Genomic DNA, 19,191 nt, shown 5'->3' on the forward strand with positions numbered 1-19,191 from the left:
AAAAAAATTATATATATATATATATATATATATATATATATATATATACTTACCAGTACAGATGGAGGGACAGACAAACAACCAGACAGATAATAGACGGACAGCCAGTCATCGGCTGGAATTAGACATGGATTAAATTGTACATAGGAAAGGACAAATATCATTTGTCTGATTGGTTATGCCATATCATCTCATTTGGTGAGACGTTACTATTCAGTTGCTAATCTGGACGGATACATTATTTTCATATGTTTTGAGCATTGATAGTATACTATCTCCAACTTTATCACTGACAACGTATAAAGAGATAGCAGTGTGTAAAGTTATACATATATCTAAGAGCGTTCAGTCAGGCAACCTTGGACTCGAACAACCCAGCCACGTGATCAACCCTTGCCTACAAAGTAGATCGATATCGAAACGGATCGATTACTGGCACATGATTTGAGAGAAAGCGTTATATGTTATATAAATATGATTATTGTCGCAGGTGCGTTGGCCTGGTGAAGATACTCCACAAGTAAAGGGGTGTATATCACAAGTCGCGCAAGTTCGTATAAGGTTACCAATAGGTAGTTAAAGGGTTAATACAGTTTCAGTTCAGATGGGGCTTCACTTTTCTAACTTTTTTTATTGAAAATTTTGGAGATAATGAGAAACTAAGGAAATAATAACTTATTATAAAGCATATAATACAATATTCTAAGAGGAATCCAAAGTTTATGTGATGAAATTTTGTTTAGAAAAGAGTGAGATATCCGAAATAATGCTTACCTAATAAAAGATGGGGCCCATCTTTTATTAGAATTGCTTTGTTTTACTTTGTTTTTGGATTTCTTAGCCATTTCAAAACCGATTTTCATCAAATAAACTTTGAATTCCTGTAGAATTGCATGCACTTTAACATTTTATTTCGTGGTTTCTAAGCAAAAAAAAAAAAAATAAAAGCTGAATCCCCACCTCAACCAATGCTATACCATCCCTTTAAAGAATGATGCTATCATTTTTCTAATGGTCAGTCAATGGCCGTTACGACAGCTGTATTGTATGTGAATCTGGAGGGTCAAAGCCGTAGACTCTGACAGCCAGAGATGTCCGTAGTTGTCTTGGGTCGACTCCGATTACCACTTGCAAACCTGCTTGAATCGTGAATGGTGAAAACATCGCAAACATAACTAAATATTTGTGATCTGACACGGACATGTTATCATTACACAAGTTCCAAGTTCCAAAAGTGATAGTTGTAGTACTATTATAGTAGCAGTCATACTAATAAGCGACACCATCTTGTATAGTAGCACATTGTAGTGTGAATAACATGGCGAAATCTAGAATTCAACTGTCCATGATTTCTATTGATATCCCTGTTAGAACGGGACCTTTAAACTGACCGCGTGAACATAATATTCCATTACATTGCACTGCATTTCGAACAAAGCTTTATAGGATCAGAATAGATTGTTATCGTTAAAAAAAGTCGCCTCAAAGCACGTATCCAATCTCACGTGATCGTTTCCAAGTTATAGGCCTACTGTCTATCCGGGTTGATAGGAAACCAGCTATACATACCCATGTCATGTTCGCTTCAGTTTGCACCGTGCGTGAATATTGAATTTTAGGCCAAGAGTAATTCGACAAGTTAGTAATAATTATTGGGATGAGAAAGCGTCACTGTCTACTCAGTAGGCCTAAACGATGAGCAAATACACGTACCATGCGTCGTCATTACTACTGTTTCCGAAATCGTTTGGTCGCAGCATTAGTGTATGGAATCTGAACATTGAAGTTGAGCATCGTTATCCACCCTTTTCTCTTTAAAGCGTTCAACAATCAGTTTATTACACCGTATTTTCATATCTGAATTTTACACATGTACCAGAGAAGCGCGGAAATGTGTGATGCAAATGCAATACATCCCAGATTTTCCAAACTGTAACTTGTTTTGACTACGTGCATACAGAGTATACACACAACATGCCACCAGCTCGTCAGTTGCTTTGCTGAAAGGAATTAAAGAGAAGTTTATCAGATGGAGCATTCTTAACCCATCTTAGCAAACGTCTTCAAAGTACAGAGTGTACAAGTTGCAGTAATGGAGCTGTGGTTCGCCTTGGTCTGCCTACTCAATCTGACCCACAAAGGAGGTACACATTGTACTAGGCTTGCCTTCTCTCGCATATTCTTGTTTCAACTAAGACAACATCATAATGACATATCGTATCTGTATTGCATGCCAAACCAGGGAAGTGGGAATCTCCTTGCCCAAACGGAGGGATGGCCTGGGCTGCACCCCAAATACTCCTGCCACACCCTCTTGCACCACAAATTCGTATTTCATGGTTGGTGAGATTTATACCGTAGAAGCATGATAGCAGTGACTGACTCTATTCAATAGACCACGTGTCCTTGTCCCCATAATATCATTGAAATGACCTCGAACAAAATCAAAGCCCATGTAGGAAAGGATGAATAAAAGACCAATCAACCATCCAATCTAACAAAAAAGTAGAGAAGAATAACCAGACGACCAATCCCTTATTCTATTCCCAGGCTTCTCACTATTTAAGCTTTTTAGATAACAAGGTTGCAAATGACCACAGCCCTTGGACACTTCCTGCGTGTAATACTAGTAGTCGTTCAAGTTAAGCACAGTATAGAGTCAAATATATTGAGTACACAGTCATCCAAGTACACTAATACACGGCACAGAGTTGCCCGTCTGTTTAACAGTATTAATTTATGTTTTTTCTTCACATTGATAAAGGCGTTACATGTGTGAAAATAAGACCTATGTTTTGCTGTGATTAATTTTGACTTACATGTAGCATGGCCAATACGTTCACTTAACATTTTGGAACCGACAATAGTATTATGATTTCTTCCTTTAATGTCACACATTAATCCCGTCTCGCACTGTGCATCAGTAGGTTTTTGAACGTATATTTTGATTCAACTGCAATCATATAATCCAGTATCTATGGGACATGGCAAAATTGCTTCATAGGATGATGGGAGGCATTTCCGGAGAACCATTAGTGTCGCAGTGTGTCGCAATGTGAGTTCCTAGTCACGAGAATTACTTTGCCGTGTACGGAAGAAATGTACTGCAGGTGTACTTGACAGAGTGACACCTTACTGTTTGGATTGCCTATGACGAATCACTCACTTTCTGTACAAATCCCAGTGCACTAGATCAAGGAATCAAGGAACTTCACAGCAACTACACCAACAGACAGAGTCACACTCCCAGATGGGATGTTAAAGAATAACAACATACCGGAAGTGTTTCCAAGAGACTTACAGGTGATTGCCTGTACTCATGATTTTACCAACTTCAAAATGAAAATTTATCCAGAACCTCGAGTTGTTGACGGATTTATCAGTTTGATTACCAGGTGTTGAAATGGGAAAAGCACGTGAAATTGTTGCTTTTCCTCTTTTTATTTTCTAAGAATACCATATCAGTTTTTTTTTTTCATTTTGAAAAGCGATAGTGAATCGAATTTTGATGAGAATACGATGTCACCCAGCCGGTATTTGTTTGGTCAATTTATTTTTAGCATGAGCAACAGAATGATTACTCACCAATCATGTCTTGATAGAAGAGTCTAGAGTATGTAACGTCGCGATCATTGGTGATGATGGATGTTAAAAAAATACAGAATAGTTTATGTTATAGAAATCAACCGACTTTACGAACAAGTATGAGAGAAATATGTCCCAAGAGGAAGAGATATTTGAAAAAGAATCTTTATACAGTGACTTAACAAACATGATAGGGAGGCGTTAGAGGGCAATCAGACATAAGTATAACCTGTTGCTATTTTATGAGACACTAGCCTTGCCCGCTGTTCACTAATTATCTCAAATACGAGTAGATATAAAATCACATGGTCACCTCGCTGTGCCATTTCTTTGCTTTGTGTGCACTCACAATAATGCGATATATATTTCATAATAATTAGGATACAACATTGCATCTGTTACACAGGGTGTTAGGACTGTCTTTGAGCTCTCAGTCTTATCATTAGAGTAAAAACAAAACAAAACAAAACAAAATAAAGAGACTTGGAGAGTCAAGCTCATTATGAGAGACATGCAGAATAAGTGACTTTCCTTCCTAAAGATAAAAATGGAGCATTCCCTCAGTATGTGACGGAGAAAACTTAGAGATTTAAAAGTTAGAAACGCTTTAGAAAAGGTTGAAGGTAATTATATGACACACTAAATTGTGAATTACATGTACTTTGATAAAAACTATCAAAACTTGTCCATTTTGACTGACCCTTTTTCCTCTTTCATTATTAATGTTTATTCTAATGACTAAGTGTAGTCTAACAGAGGCATGATTTTCATGAAGGAAGTTGTCTTGGAAGGAAAAAAAAAGAGACATGCTTAGTTTGATCTATCCCGCGGACGCCGTGCGAATTTGCGAAAAGCGACAGGGCTGTGTATAGCTAATTTTGGTCTTCATCTGATACGGTGTAGGCTAAACCTTGCGATATCAATATATCTTGCTTTAGTGATATAGTGAATATAAATTCAGTAGCTTGTGTATACATTTATTGAATATGAAAGACACTGAAAAACATTTAAGAATATACGTCAACTTGGCCGGGGTTATTTCCTGGATTATTGTCATGGCTATGTTCCACTTAAAGTTTATTCTTTGCTGTAAACGATCGATATACTCTCATCGCTGTGTAACTTCCTGACGAGCTGTGTGTGCTAGTTACCATGGTAACAAACGCTCCTTCCTGATGAGTAATTGAGCGACGGACGCTGAGAATGTCATTACCCTTTCACTCCTCACGTGACGACTTCATTGCCGAGTAGGCTACTTTGCTATCAGATGGCAAGAAATGTACTATAAACCTGACAGAAGTGAATGTCAATGATAAAAACTGGGTGCGTGTGATGGCGTCTAGTGATGTGTGCGTGTTTGTTAGTATGTAATGTAATAAGAAATGTTTCTATTTAAAGTATCTGTGCGTCATCAGAATACGTTAGAAAATGAAGGGATAATTATTATACTGAAGCAGAGGAAAAGAAATGGCACAAGAAAGTAGCTGTGGGAGTTCCTCAAAGGTTTGCAGCAAATTCGGAATGAAGAAAATAGCGAATGCCAAAACACCGAGTACAGTGAGACTGTTTAATTTCAGACCTCCGTCAGACACATTTTGACAAAGTGACATAAACGGTTAATGCAGTGTAATTCGATTTCTTACCAGATTTGTCTGAATAACTAATTTTCGCAGCTTATAAGAGGGACAGGCTAGCCAGTCACTGAGGGTGATATTATAGTCATCACGTCCCAGATGGAGTTCGAACTGAGAGCCGATGCGACAGACGATCAGCGAGTGGAGGCAGACAGCCCAGCCGTCCTCGACCTTTCGCCCAGCGAAAAGAAAGTCTTGTTGACGGAAGAAAAAGATCTCCTGGGGAAACCTTCTTCTCAACGTGAAGCAGGAAACGGGGAGGTAGTGGCCGGTGATGGCAGGGCAGCCCACACCGAGGAACCGAACAGGACAGGCAATGGGGGTGACCCGGGAGGAGGCGGGAGGGGTGTACGTGATGGAGACACCAGAGTTGCTGGAGACCTTAGGGAGGTTGGAGATGATGAAGAAGAAACTGCCTGTGGCTTCGGGTTATGGCATCCACGATTTCTCCAAGTAAGCTGTGATGTATGACCTCACCATGCTTCAACTCTTTACCCAAGGAAAGTTGCTGGTATCCTACTAGATAATTATGAGATTCCTAATAGATAATAGATAATAATGAGATATATGAGATAACGGCAGAATCATTATTTGTCATTTCCTTTCTTTTTCAGTTTGAATGGATTAAAAAGTTTCTCATGTTTACATCGTCTTGTTCAAAATGGTTCATAACAAATCCATCAGATTGGTCCACCTTTGCCGACTGATTCTCTCTTTATTATATCCTTATTTGTAACAATTATGTCCTCATTAGGTGTTTGGGAAAACATTGTCATCAAGCACACTGAGTCAAGTTGTGGTTTGTCAAAGTTTAAGAGCGCGATGTTGAGTCAGTCAGGATACGAGTTTTCATGTATTCAACCTATTAGTCATCTAGCATGCTATACATAGTCGTCTTGTTAAGATAGTTGACAAGTGCTTGTTGTAATACCATGCTGTCTAGTTTAATGCAGCTAATAGGTGTTTACGTACTGTGTCATATGGTGTGATCGGGGGCGCTGTGGCATAGTGGATAAGACTCCCGGCTCCCGTTCGGAGGACCCGAGTTCGAATCCCGCCAAGTGCTTACGTCCTTGGACAAGATGTTTTTACCCAATATTGTCCCTCTCGACCCAGGTGTATAAATGGGTACCTGGCAACCCTAGGGTAATAATAATAGCTGGGCCCTCTGGGAGAGCAGTGGCCCTCCTTTAGAGCAGTGGCAACACAGAAGAGGCTACTCTGGATAAATAAGACCTTACTATTAATATCGGAATGAGCTCACAAGTCTTTTATCCATGCCTCAGTTCTGTAACAGCCCCGTGGGTTTCCTCGTCTGTCTTTGCTGCTTCGGCTTCACGCAAGGCATGACGGTCAATGGAATCGTCTACGTGGTCACCACGACACTCGAACGCCGCTTCAACCTCCCCAGTGTGCAGAGCGGCTTCATCTCCAGCGCTTACGACTTCGGTGTCCTCATCGTCGTCGTGTTCGTCACGTATCTCGGGGAGCGAGCACACAAGCCTCGATGGCTGGGAATTGGTGCCCTGGGCTTCGCTTGCAGTTCGTTCCTCTTCTCTCTACCTCATTTCACAACAGGGGCTTACCAGTATGAGGTCAGTCAAGGGTAGTCCGTTCTATACAGAAGCACAAATCATCGTTTGCATCTCTGAAAATCATATTAAATGTTATAAGTTAATACTATAATTATTATTATTTGGGGGGGGGTTGCTCTTGTAATATATACGATTTGTTGGTGTACTATAGGCCTACAATTAAGGAACAATGAACGTGGTGAGAAATTGGGCCTTTGTTTTATTTCCATAAGCGTGGTCAGTATGTACTGGTATTTGCCAAGCTACTGTGTCTAAAGGTACTCGAACTAAAATTGTATTTGCTTCTTGATTATGGTGGATGTCGGGAAAAAAGTCAAGTAATTACTTATGTTTTGCCTTGTTTTTATCGTTCAGACCCAAGACTTGGATACGTGTCATATGTCAGTCAACCAAAGCTCTAGCTCTGAGGACTGTACGGGGAGTTCTGGCGGGCTAAGTCGCTATATAGGTGTCTTCATTCTGGCCCAACTCCTCCATGGGTTTAGTGCCTCTGGGATCTACACTCTGGGAGTGACCTATATTGACGAGAACGTGGAGACCAAGCGATCCGCACTTTATGTCGGTAAGAAAATCAAAACCCTGAAAGAAAGCAATTTGTTGAATGTTTTACGGAGAATGAAGTTGGTGTAGAATGGAACGGTCCTTTAGTTTTCTTATCCCGTTTAAGAATATCTATGATTCGAAATCTATTTCTTCAAATAATCCTCCTTTGTTATGGGGATGTAAAGCAATAGGAACATACAACAAACTCTCGTCTAAGTCAAATCCAAAGGGACCAGTGAAAATTCTTCGAAGTACTTGAATTTCCACTTGTCTTACACAATAAATCAACACATATCTACATCCATCCCGGGGTAGATTTTTTTTTCTTTTACTTTATTCCTTTTAATACCATTTCTCTTAGTGTCAAACTTTTCAATCACCCTTCCTCACGTCATTGTTGTAAGCTTTCATGAGACATGCTTAGACACTGACAAGAATGTCTAGGGGAAAATGACAGTCGATATAAATGCATGATCACATAGTATACCTTTTGTGAAAACGTTTGGAAAATACCCTTCTCTTTGGTAGGTTTATTTCAAGGAATGTCGACATTAGGACCAGCTCTTGGTTACCTGGTTGGAGGACTCTTCTTGAACCTGTATACTGACGTGTCCGTCGATCCGGCCAGGTGAGGAAAAAGAACTGAATCATGTACTTCATTATAGACGTAATTAAGTTGTTTCAGGAGCTGAAAACATGATTAAGATATTACAATTAGAGTTTTCGATTAATGAAGTACCATGTGTGTGATTAAAAGTATTATTTCTTTCATTTTGACAGCGGTACAGTTTGTGTAATCAAAATCATGTAATTAGGTAGGCTTGTCGTTGCATTGCATGTTTTGATAAATAGGCTGCACCTTACCGTGCAAGCGATCTTTATCCTGTTATTGTGTCTGTAAATGCTGTACTAATAATCTATAGCATGTCTGTTGCTTGTAGCAAGTGATTCTTATTGTTTTAGTTAACAATATACCATAATAATAATCATTTGCCACTTCTTTCATAGACTGCAATAACTAGCCCTAATAGTAATGTTACGTTAAAGAGCGAATGTATGCCTTAGCGTCCATATTTAGTTTTCCTCAAGAAAGTAAAATCTAGATTCGCTCAAAGTTTACTTGAATACCTTAACGGAATCCTGATGTATATGATACAAGTAAGGAACGAATGTTCATCATCCTGTAAAGTAGCATATCGATCAGTTACACTCTCGACATTATGGGTATGTTTCTGATTTGGTATGACCCCAGAGTACCTATTGTAACCTCAACGAATCCCCAACGAATACAATGTATGTCAAGCTTGTCAGAATCAAAATAATGACAATTGACTCCAATTTGCGCCTTCATTTCCAAAACATCGGGCATACGTTGCTCTGTGCTCTGAAGTCGACTTACTATATAAGATCGGACACTCGTCAGTGACAACGATTGGTCAGGAAGATTTATTCTATTTTTTTTTCTGCCTTTTCGGTCCTGTACAGTTTGACCATCACTTCAGACAGTCCCCTCTGGGTCGGAGCATGGTGGCTTGGATTTATCTTGACCGGAAGTCTTGCCCTCAGCCTTGCTCTTCCTTTCCTCATGTTTCCTCGTGCTATGCCAGGCAAGGCTGCCGAAATGTCAATATGAATATCGTGGTGACTATAGTCATGTTTTGTATATCACCAAATAAAGTCAACGTCTTCTAGGACACGATGAATTGTTAGTAGTATGCGGCCTTGTAGTAGAAAGGTCGTCGTTAGCCAAGCGCGCTACCCGATGTGGTTCCGCTATGACACTAATAGCCTCCTTGTTGTTCACATTTCACGGTAGAATTGTTTATCCTGTTGTTAAATGCTAGTATGTATCTCATAAAGAAGACATTATAAACAGTCGTAAAGCTTTGAAAGGTTGAGAATTGAAACGCTGCGGAAATGCATCGAATTTAGACTACTTTAAAGGGTAGTACTGTAGACGTCAAAATACCGTTCGAAATCAAAGGACATCGTGTAGACGGAATTTTGGGGGATTATTTTGAGGGTTGGTTGGAGAAATTTAAGTTCCTTCCCTTTAATAGTTTGAAGCAAATGTGACTGTTATTCTATCGATGTGCGTTACAAAAATGTATGTGCAATGTGTACAAAGGGCAGGCATCATTTTGTGACTTACGGTATTAAAGAATCAGTGACAAAATTCCATGCATTGTAAAACCTGGAACCCTAATCTTAAATCATGTTAGGCTCGACTGACTACCGTCTTACTTACATTTTGTTTGTTTCTTATCTATCTTTTGCTGATCTGTGCCTCAATCATTTCATGTTTTACGTACAGAGGCAAAAGAGCTAGCAAAGAAAAGGATTTCACAAGCGCAAAAAGGAAGCGAGTTCGCCGCCCGAGCTGGCTTTGGCAACACCCTGAGAGACTTTCCGAAGGCTGCATTGAACCTGCTCCGAAACCTTCCCTTCATGTGTGTGAACGGAGCCGCCGTCACCGAGTGGTTCATCATCTCATCCTTGGCTACTTTCGGACCAAAATTCATGGAGACGCAATTCAATATATCAGCAAGCACGGCAGCTTTGAGAACAGGTCAGGAGACTAATACTGAGTGATACAAAATCATCCACAAATAACATGAAAACATAGGTTTAAACTACCCCTTTCTTAAACTTAATAATGAGGATGATATCCTCATTGTTTATAAGCTAAATCGGAGCCTGACTGGTTTTAGTCCCCACTTTTTTGACGCTAAAATTATTTGCACCATGACCAGATGTGGAGTTTGTGAACGCAAATCCAGATTAATCAGCATTTCCAGGGTGTGGTTAAAACGCCCCCCCCCCTTTTTTTTTCTGGCACGCATCATTGGAGTGGTGTGTGCAGTTATAATGACGATTTTCCAGGCTTATCATATTTTTAGGGCTTCGTAAGGTAAAAGTGAGGATTGTTTTTCAGAGTTTATGAAACCATTTTTTTTTATGCGGATTATAAATTGGAGGATACATTTTGTGAAAGGAGTATATGAAGCTCTTTTACAACCTAATCGTTGTGCGCTTTTGATGCTGCCGATGTCATTGAATGATAGCTTATACTATTTTATAGCTACCGTTACGTTATCAAACTACAAAGCTTGTGGTCACATGCATCTCGCAAATCATTTTTTTTTTTACCTATTATCTTTGTAGGTGACAATCATACTGTCATTTTCAGGGTGTATGTGACTTTGTCTTGCATGTTCTGCATTCGTGTTTCGTATTTGTTTCTTTGTTTCCTTTTTTTAATGAAACATAGGGTAATCCTTAGGATTTTTCCCCTTTGACATTACGATTACAACTCACTTCCTGTAACATTTCATGTCCCCGCATGTCCTGAATCCTTTTTTCCAAACTCTGTTGACTCATGATACAGGATTTACTTTTTCTATTTCCTGTTTGTCCTGTTCTCCTGTTTTCTATTTTCAATTTTCTGTCCTTGTGCTTTCATGTTAACATTACATGCATTGATTTATAACGAGGAAGTTCCTGAACCTAACATTATACAAATCGATAAAAAATAATAAAGGAAAAAAAGAAAACTGAATACTGGCGAGACTCTTATATCAATCATTTTGTCTGTTCGAGTGTTCTTTTGATATTTCTGATTGAAAAAGAAATCAAGCAAGCATTAACCTTTTCCATGCCGTCTGTTTTCACTGTGCTTTGTCCGCACTAGGTTTTCTGGTCATCCCTGCCAGTCTGCTGGGGGCGTTGTGCGGTGGATGGCTGGTGACATTCTTTAACTTTCACTTCCGGGGCATGATACGTTTCTGCTTTGGTTGTCTCGTTTTCTCCTTCTTCATGCTAACTGCCTTCACCATACAATGCCCAAATGTGCCCTTCGCTGGAGTCACAGTGGACTACGGAAATGCGTATGTGTCAATTTGTCGTAGGAACCCCCCCCCCCCCCTTTTTTAATGGTATGCGAGTAGTTCATTGCGTCTTATATTTTGTTATGTTATGTTATGTTGTGTGTGTGTGTGTGTGTGTGTGTGTGCCAATAAGGGCAAGGACGCACGCAGACCTGTCGCATTTTTTTTGCTTTATTTTTTTTATTTTGCTTTGATATCGGCAGACTTATTTCTTTATCAACATCGCATGCAATCGATTTTTTTTTCTTCTTATTTCATTTCTACTCGTGACCCTTTTCTTAACTTCGAGAGAGAAGAAAAGTCTTCCAATAGTGTAAATTTATCACGTGGGCAAGGAGAAAAGACCTTACATAATATGATGCTGGCTTCAAGAATCTAGTAAGTCGACCTCAAACGATAAGATCGACTTACAACTATGGTATGCGGTGTGTGTCTTCTTTGTGTTCCAACTTCGGAGTAAAACTAACAATGTTTCAACTTTTTTATGCAGTCATTAATATACAAAATAAAATGCGGGACGAGACAATTTTCAGTGAATTTTGTACAAATATGAAGTGGATTCTGAAAGACTGATAAGATTGAACAGGAGAACCTGTGAAATACCATAGTTTTTCACTTCCGTTAAGATCGACTTAGATTCATCGTGAAACAATCCCATGATAAGACAGATAAGAATTGTATAGGGCCTAGTAGTGATAAAAGATTGCACATAATCAAAGGTAGGATTTTTACCATAACGTATCCGTTTGTGACGTTTTCATAGGTCATCAAGAGAAGCGCCAAGTAGTATCGGCAACTTGTCGGCAGTGTGCAATGCCGGCTGTAGTTGTAGCAGTACATACGATCCAGTGTGTGGGACTGATAATGTTCTCTACTTCTCGGCGTGCTATGCCGGCTGTCTGAATTACGAAGACACAGAAGGAACAGGCAAGGTAGGTAATCAGAGTTAAAGTTTGTTCACCTTGATCCACAGTAGTCGAGACTTCAGCGAAATTATGGTTATCGTCAGAGTTCGTAAACAGTAGTAATCAATATTCGCGAACATTATTCACAGAAGGTACAGGCAAGGTAGGTGATCAGAGTTTAAGTTTGTTCATCGTGATCCATCCACAGTAGTGAAGACAAGTAAAACAAGACAAAAAAAAATACGAATTTGATTGCAACTGTTAACGAACATTTCGTTGTCACAAGTTCAAAATTTCTTTGCTCAAATTCTCAAACAATCGCCGCTCAGTGAGATAGAAGGATATTTTCGTACATACATTATTATCCTGAATAAAAACACCTTTTTTTTTTCATTCATTAGGAAATGTATACGGATTTTAGATTTTGGCCGCCATTTTTGATATCTCAAAACCCTCAAGGATGAAAAATTTCTTTGCTCATTCGCTACGTTCGCAAACAATGGCCGCTCAGTGAGATAAGATTATTTTCATACACTATTATATTGAATAAAAACACTTTTTTTTCATTCATTAGGAAATGTATAGGAATTTAAGATTTTGCCCGCCATTTTTAATACATGTATCTCAAAACCCTCAAGGATGCAAGAGTTGAATCATCCAAGTTCGAATGTAGCACCCTTGGTGGACGGCAAATCAAAGTTCAGGCTCAAGATGTGACTTGTTAACCCGTTCCATACTGATTTCTGAAATGCCCAGGTCACGAGATTTCCCGTACGGAACGGGTTAATACCTTGGAGAAGAATGTAATGATGTCGATTCTAGCAAAATAATATGACTGTTGGGGAACAATAAACATGGGAAAAACAAATAACAATGGTGCTGGGACTTGGAGCCAAGCCTCACGTTTTGCTGTGCGTGGTGGTTGGCGTGTTGGAGAATCGTGTACTGTGAGTGTATGAAGAGCTAAATATTGCGCGATGGGGCGTTTTGCTTTCGGGATTTTTTGGGGATCGTGGTGATTGGCGTGGCTGTGGGGCTAGCCTCACTGAGCGATGAGGCGTTTTGCTGTTGGTGTTTATTCGGGATCGTGGTGGTTGGCATGATTGTGGGGTTGCTGGGCGCGGGGTGTGGGTGGTGCTGATGGTGGTGCTGGTGTTGGTGGTGTGTGTGGTGGGTTGTGCCCGCGGTTGTGTGCGGGGCTCGTGCTGCACGTCCACTCATGGCGACCACTAGGGAGAGTTCCGCCCGACCATCCGGGGGTTGCATCTCTTTTATTGACTTCGGGGATGTTCTGCATGAATGATCCCGAGTAGCTTAGTCTTTTCTTACCAGTCGCTTTATCCAAAATCTCAATTATGTTGGGTAATGTGAAAAAGACTTGCGCGTGGAGGCCAAACCCTTAATTGTCAGGATTAAGTGCCCAGAATGTATAGGTACAATACAAAGAATTAACCCCCTCGAAACCACAATCCCAGAGTTCCAGTGATTCTGTATACAACAGGTTGTGAATAGTGATGGCAATTTAAATACACCTGTTGTTAGACCTTAATACCCGTCGCTGAAAAGGAACCTGTACACCAAGCATGCCAGGTAATCTTCCGGTGTGGTGGAGGATTGTTCAAAGTTCAAAAGACCGGAGTGGACAGTGGATAATGCAAGCTGAGCTTTCTCCACAGATTGCGTAAGAATACCATGGTCGAATGTCGAGGCTTTCTGCCCGTATCCATTCGCTCCGCATTTAGTGTAGTGCAGGCACACGACCCTCTACGCCTGATATAAGTTATTGTCTTTCCACGTTAGCTGACTCTGAGAATCAATGACGAATAATTTCATTTCTATGTGTTTCAAGTCATCACGATGTGTACCTTGTTATATAACCCGACTTTGTTTTTCTTTTTCTTCCCTGATAGTTGTACACCAACTGTAGCTGTGTCAGTGATGATCTTGAATCGAACTCGAGCAGCTCCGCTGTGCTGGGTCGATGTGACCAGTCTTGCTCCAAAGAAACACTCTACCTCTTTCTTACCTTCGTGCAGCTCGTTGGAACATTCCTAGCTCTCGTCCCATCCACGATGGCATCCATCAGGTATCGATGCTGTCCTAAACAGTCCTAACATCACTATTACTTAATATGCTTTATTTACATACACTATACATAATACGTGTATTGTTCCCGGCGACCATGACAGCCCTGTTTGCCCGAAACGTATAATAGTGAGTTATGGTTAGGGTGGGATATCCCCCCCCCCCCCACCCCGTCTTGTGGCTGTACCACGTTGTCTCCCGTCCATCCAGTTTTTTCCTGAAACGTGATTTTCGTGGCCGCCGGGAACATGGCGTAAACGCAACATTAACGCAGCATTACAACTCTGAGATTGAATAGAACAGAACTCTCCATACACGAGAATTCTGTGGAGACTGAATTAATGGTCTGAAAAGATGCAAATGACAGCTCCATGCCGATAGGGGGTAGCAGATTCATTTTTGCACTTTGCATTAAAGGAAAGCAGGGGTCGAATGAATTCTGAAAAATTGAAAAATGAAAAGGTCGACAGTCAAATTAAATTGTATGAAGGGAGAATGAATAGAAAAGATGACATGACATAAAGTTGAATAAAAAGGAAATGGATAACGTTAATGGAAAGATGATACGGACACACACACACACACACACAAATGAGGACATAGAGTAGGAACGATTAGTAAAATAATAAAAAGCAATACCTCGTATGTTATAGCATAATTATTATGCAATATGTCCATTCCTAATGGGCATGGAATACACTGAAAATTCTATAAAATTCTATGTGATGCACGGGACTGTAATAAATTATCAGTAAAGAAATACGTCGTACTTTAAGCAGCAGCCTGTAATATCAAACATGGCTTTCCTCACTTTTCTATGTTTTAGGTGTGTTGCACATGATCAACGCTCTTTCGCCCTTGGAATCCAGTCGCTGTGTTTCAGAGCGTTTGGTAAGTGACTAGATTTAGTGTACCAGAGTTGTACGGATCCTTTCTGGGAGATGGACCACATCGTGTTGCGCATACATGAACTCTACACAGATCATAGCAGCCATGAGTCCAGACGTAGTATCATTATGCAGTGTAATGATGAAAGATGACATACCTCGCATGTACACCATGACATGACTTGTAGCAAAATAATGGCATCTTATACTGATTCCCTCAACGCTCTGTTGTTTTAACTTCACTTAAAGCCAGGCTGACACTTGCACGACTTTTGGCCGCGATTTTGTCGTGGCAAGTCGTGACCAAAATTTTGAACATTTCAAAATTCTCTTCCCGACATGGCACGCAGTCACGACGGGTTTTACGCACACTTCACGCTAGTTTACGACTAGTTTGCGCACTGGCACGACTCGAGTCGTGCCAATGCGTGCCACAAAATCGTGCAAGTGTCAGCCTGGCTTAACCCTAATTAGGCCGGGCTTTTTTTTTTTTTTTTTTTTTTGGCTATGCTCTATCCGGAGGGGGTGGATTCCACCCCCCCCCCCCCAAGATCTCGGCCATCAGTGGTGCGATCACAAGGAAATTTGGCATGCGTGACACCCACGTCGTAATCTACAAGATTGTGTCATAAGATCTTTTGAAACAATCAATGTCTTACGTTAATTAATTGATTATGCAAATGAAGCCCAAGATTATATTTCAGCCTAATCAAAAGTATTGAGAGTCTACTTTTTGCTTTGTGTATCTGTTTTAGCATATTTAACAATATTGCACATCATAAAAACTCCCAAACGTCATGTCAATTCTTATGTATTTTATTGTTTTCGGAATTTCTTATGTATTTCCTTGTTTTTCGACTTTTTTTAACGGAAATTGTCACTGACCACTTTTCTACCATAATTAGCCTGAAATTAATCAATGAAAGTGATTAATTGTAAAAATAATCAGGTTTTTATGAGTTTTATGACAGAGCACTGGTTTCCATAGGAAATGTACACAAAATCACAAAATTATGCCCATTTTGGGGTGGCATACCGTTACAAAGATATGAGTGGCTTTGAAAAAATACGCGCGGACGTTGCAAATTTTGGTCTCAAAAGTTGCGGGAGACTTGAGCAAAGAAAGTCAAGAAGCCTCGCGACGAGGCCTTCTCGCGTTACTATCATAGCGCAAAACGTCGAGGGGGAGGGGATTCTGCACCCCCCCCCCCCCCGACCCTGTTAGGGTTAAAGGTTTCTTTATAATACAGTCGTAGTCTCTCCAGACCTGTATACAAGGTAAACGGGTTGTACACGGCTTTTAGTCATAAATGTCAAGATAAACTCCTTTCTGGTAGCATATTTTGTGAAGGATTCTATTATACTCAAAATATCTCATGTTCGGCTATGGCATTATATCACGTGACCTTCCAAGTGACATAATCGAGTGTCGAGTGAAAAAGAGGTTATTCCTTTTAGAGCCCACGACACTGCTCTCTGTTCAACCTACAGTGTACATACAAAAAGTCCAGATTGAATAAATGAACGGTCAATCTCAGAAATTTGTCATAGAACCTCATCATTCAGACCAGGGATACCAAATGAAACAACGGCAACAAAAACATGTTGCCAATCCATTGATTTGATCCAGGCCCATTGATACGACATTCATGCAGGCTATGTAAGAGGAAACGGAGTCGTTAGTCTGTCTAGACAGGAAAGGCTTTTCATTCGTGTGTAGGTCTATTTACCTACCTTTGCCTACGTGCTTTTTCACAACTTTGCGTGATACTCGGCACTTGATGTATTTCACGCCTCAGAAATTTATCTTATCTCCAATCCCATTTCAGATTATACAGTGATAAGAGTAATAGATGAGGTGATCATTATTATTTGCGAATCCACTTTATGTTTCTATCACTTCCAGCAACGCACGCACAGTTCATACGTTCTCTCTTTGATATTTTCTTCTCCTGTACAAGTCTCGTCCATCTCTAACAGTCACACACCGTAAAATTGTATATTTATCTAAAAAGTCTCTCTGATTGTTGCAACAGGTACCATCCCTGGTCCTGTTGTGTTTGGCGCCCTCATCGACAGAGTGTGTGTCTTATGGCAGGATTCGTGCGACGGTTCTGCATGCCTTCAGTATGACAACAAACAGTTTGGTCTTACTGCTTTGATACTTACCATGATGTTAAGACTCTTTTCAATTCTCTTCTTCGTCGGAGCCCTGGTATTCTACAAACCGACTGATTCACAGCCAGTGGAAGCGAGTCCAGAACAGTCTAGTAACGAGCAACGCGCTACAAATTCAACAGCATAAGGACGCCCTCATCTCAAAGTCCTACACGATCCAAAGCTGACGCTACCGGCCCCCATACTACTTACTAGTAAACTCCTCATAGTTTTCATAACTACTTAGTATACTGCCACCGTTTGGATGACGGGCAACATTTTGAAAATTAACTACACCTGTACTAGTATTGGTTTCCATCATAACATAATTTTGAGCCAAAAAGAAAAAAATGTGCGTCCTGCATTCCAGTATTATGTAGGTCGTTTAGTCACTGAGCCCAAGCTGCCATGCAGTCTGTAGTTTGGTAGTCCGTCCTTTGATCCTTCAACAATCACTGCTCTCTACCGTATAGCAATATTGAACTCCTCTCTAGGGAAGCCTAGTCATGACTTTGTGGAACTTTGTGTACATATGGATATCGATTGTATGAAAAATCGATTACATAATAGATTTATTTTTTAACGTGTTTAGAAGTTGGAGAACTTGTGTTAAAAATTCCACTCCCTCTACAGGAAAATGTATATGTCGGTAACAAGGAGTAAAAAAAGAGCAGATTTTATTACTTTTTGTATCGATATCAAGACACTCTTTTTTTGCTCATTGATATGCACTTCCTTCTGATCTTACCACAGTATGATTGTTTCTACCCATGTCAAGTGTACTTTTGATCCCCACTTTACTTTTCACTTGCGTTTCTATTCAGATATTGGCACTCAACACCCTCAATACTTTCTCGCAATACAGACATGACAGATGTATACTGGAAAAATAATGTTTGAAATTGGATGTATGACGAGACAGACTCTTCATAGTTCACTATCTGCATCCATGTATAAACGACTAACAGTGTGAATGTGTCACACTGTTTCACTTTACAGTGATATTTCTTGTCAACAGGGTAAAATTACTGTGCACCAAAATGTGTATGTGGAATATTGTATTTGACTTGCAATCGCTATGATTATGAAAAAAAATATCGATTCATTATGTCTATGAATGTCTTGTCAACGACTCGTGACGTTTGTGCTGTTTTGGACATTTTTTGTTTTTTTTTTTTTGGAAAAATAAATGGCTGCCTTAGCCGATGTGGTTTTAAAGAAACATTACTTTTAACTTGTACGTGTATGAAATATGTTTTTTGTTTGTGTGTGTGTGTGTGTGTGTGTGCAAACAAAGTCACCAGTAGTGATTTCTCAACAGTTCTATCGTGTCCCTCGGCTTCTTCTAGGAGGCATGTCACTGTTGTGAACTAACCGAGAACAAGTAGTTTTAACCTTGACCAGAAAAGAAGCAGTCACTACAGTGTATTTGTTTTATATATTGCATCCCACTTATTATGCTAACTTATTAAGGCATTGAAATGAACTTGTCGTGCGACCGGTCAGAGAAATTACATGAAGTATTATTTTGACAATGCCCAAATACAGATACGTGTACTTGCATTTTGAAAAATTGCTAGCTGACTGCTGGGCAGTACATGTATATAGCGAAAACTAGTGACTGCACCGATAACCAATCAGAATCGAAGATTCATCAAAGGATGTATATATATGGTATGTATAGTGGGTAGTATATATATATATATATATATATATATATATGTAACATTGTGGCTTTTTATCAAAACAAAAAGGAAAAACAAAAAGTAATATAGAAATAAGTTTTTTGGAAAATGAGTCACCCTGCGTCATTCAGGAAGTCCAATCCTTCCGGTGACATTCTCCACTTTTACTTGCCAAATTTGGGCACAATGTCCACTCTCTGCCCTCCTTGGATCAAGCTATGACCTCAT

General features: G+C 39.9%; 1 protein-coding gene across 1 annotated transcript; it reads left to right on the top strand.

Annotated features, from left to right (window-relative positions):
* The first annotated feature begins 5,318 nt into the window (after positions 1-5,318).
* Positions 5,319-17,608, top strand: LOC139721958 (solute carrier organic anion transporter family member 4A1-like). The gene is made up of 11 exons (XM_071633282.1): positions 5,319-5,672; positions 6,506-6,814; positions 7,169-7,376; positions 7,886-7,985; positions 8,843-8,964; positions 9,672-9,926; positions 11,049-11,244; positions 12,008-12,176; positions 14,060-14,235; positions 15,061-15,125; positions 17,158-17,608. Exons 1-11 carry the CDS (start codon positions 5,319-5,321, stop codon positions 17,424-17,426), a joined length of 2,223 nt encoding a protein of 740 aa, XP_071489383.1. The 3' UTR covers positions 17,427-17,608.
* The last annotated feature ends 1,583 nt before the right edge of the window (positions 17,609-19,191 follow it).

The sequence above is a fragment of the Diadema antillarum genome, unplaced genomic scaffold (assembly GCF_040938485.1).
Source record: "Diadema antillarum isolate AM-2024a unplaced genomic scaffold, OU_Dant_1.0 scf00000153, whole genome shotgun sequence".
NCBI lineage: Eukaryota > Metazoa > Echinodermata > Echinoidea > Diadematoida > Diadematidae > Diadema > Diadema antillarum.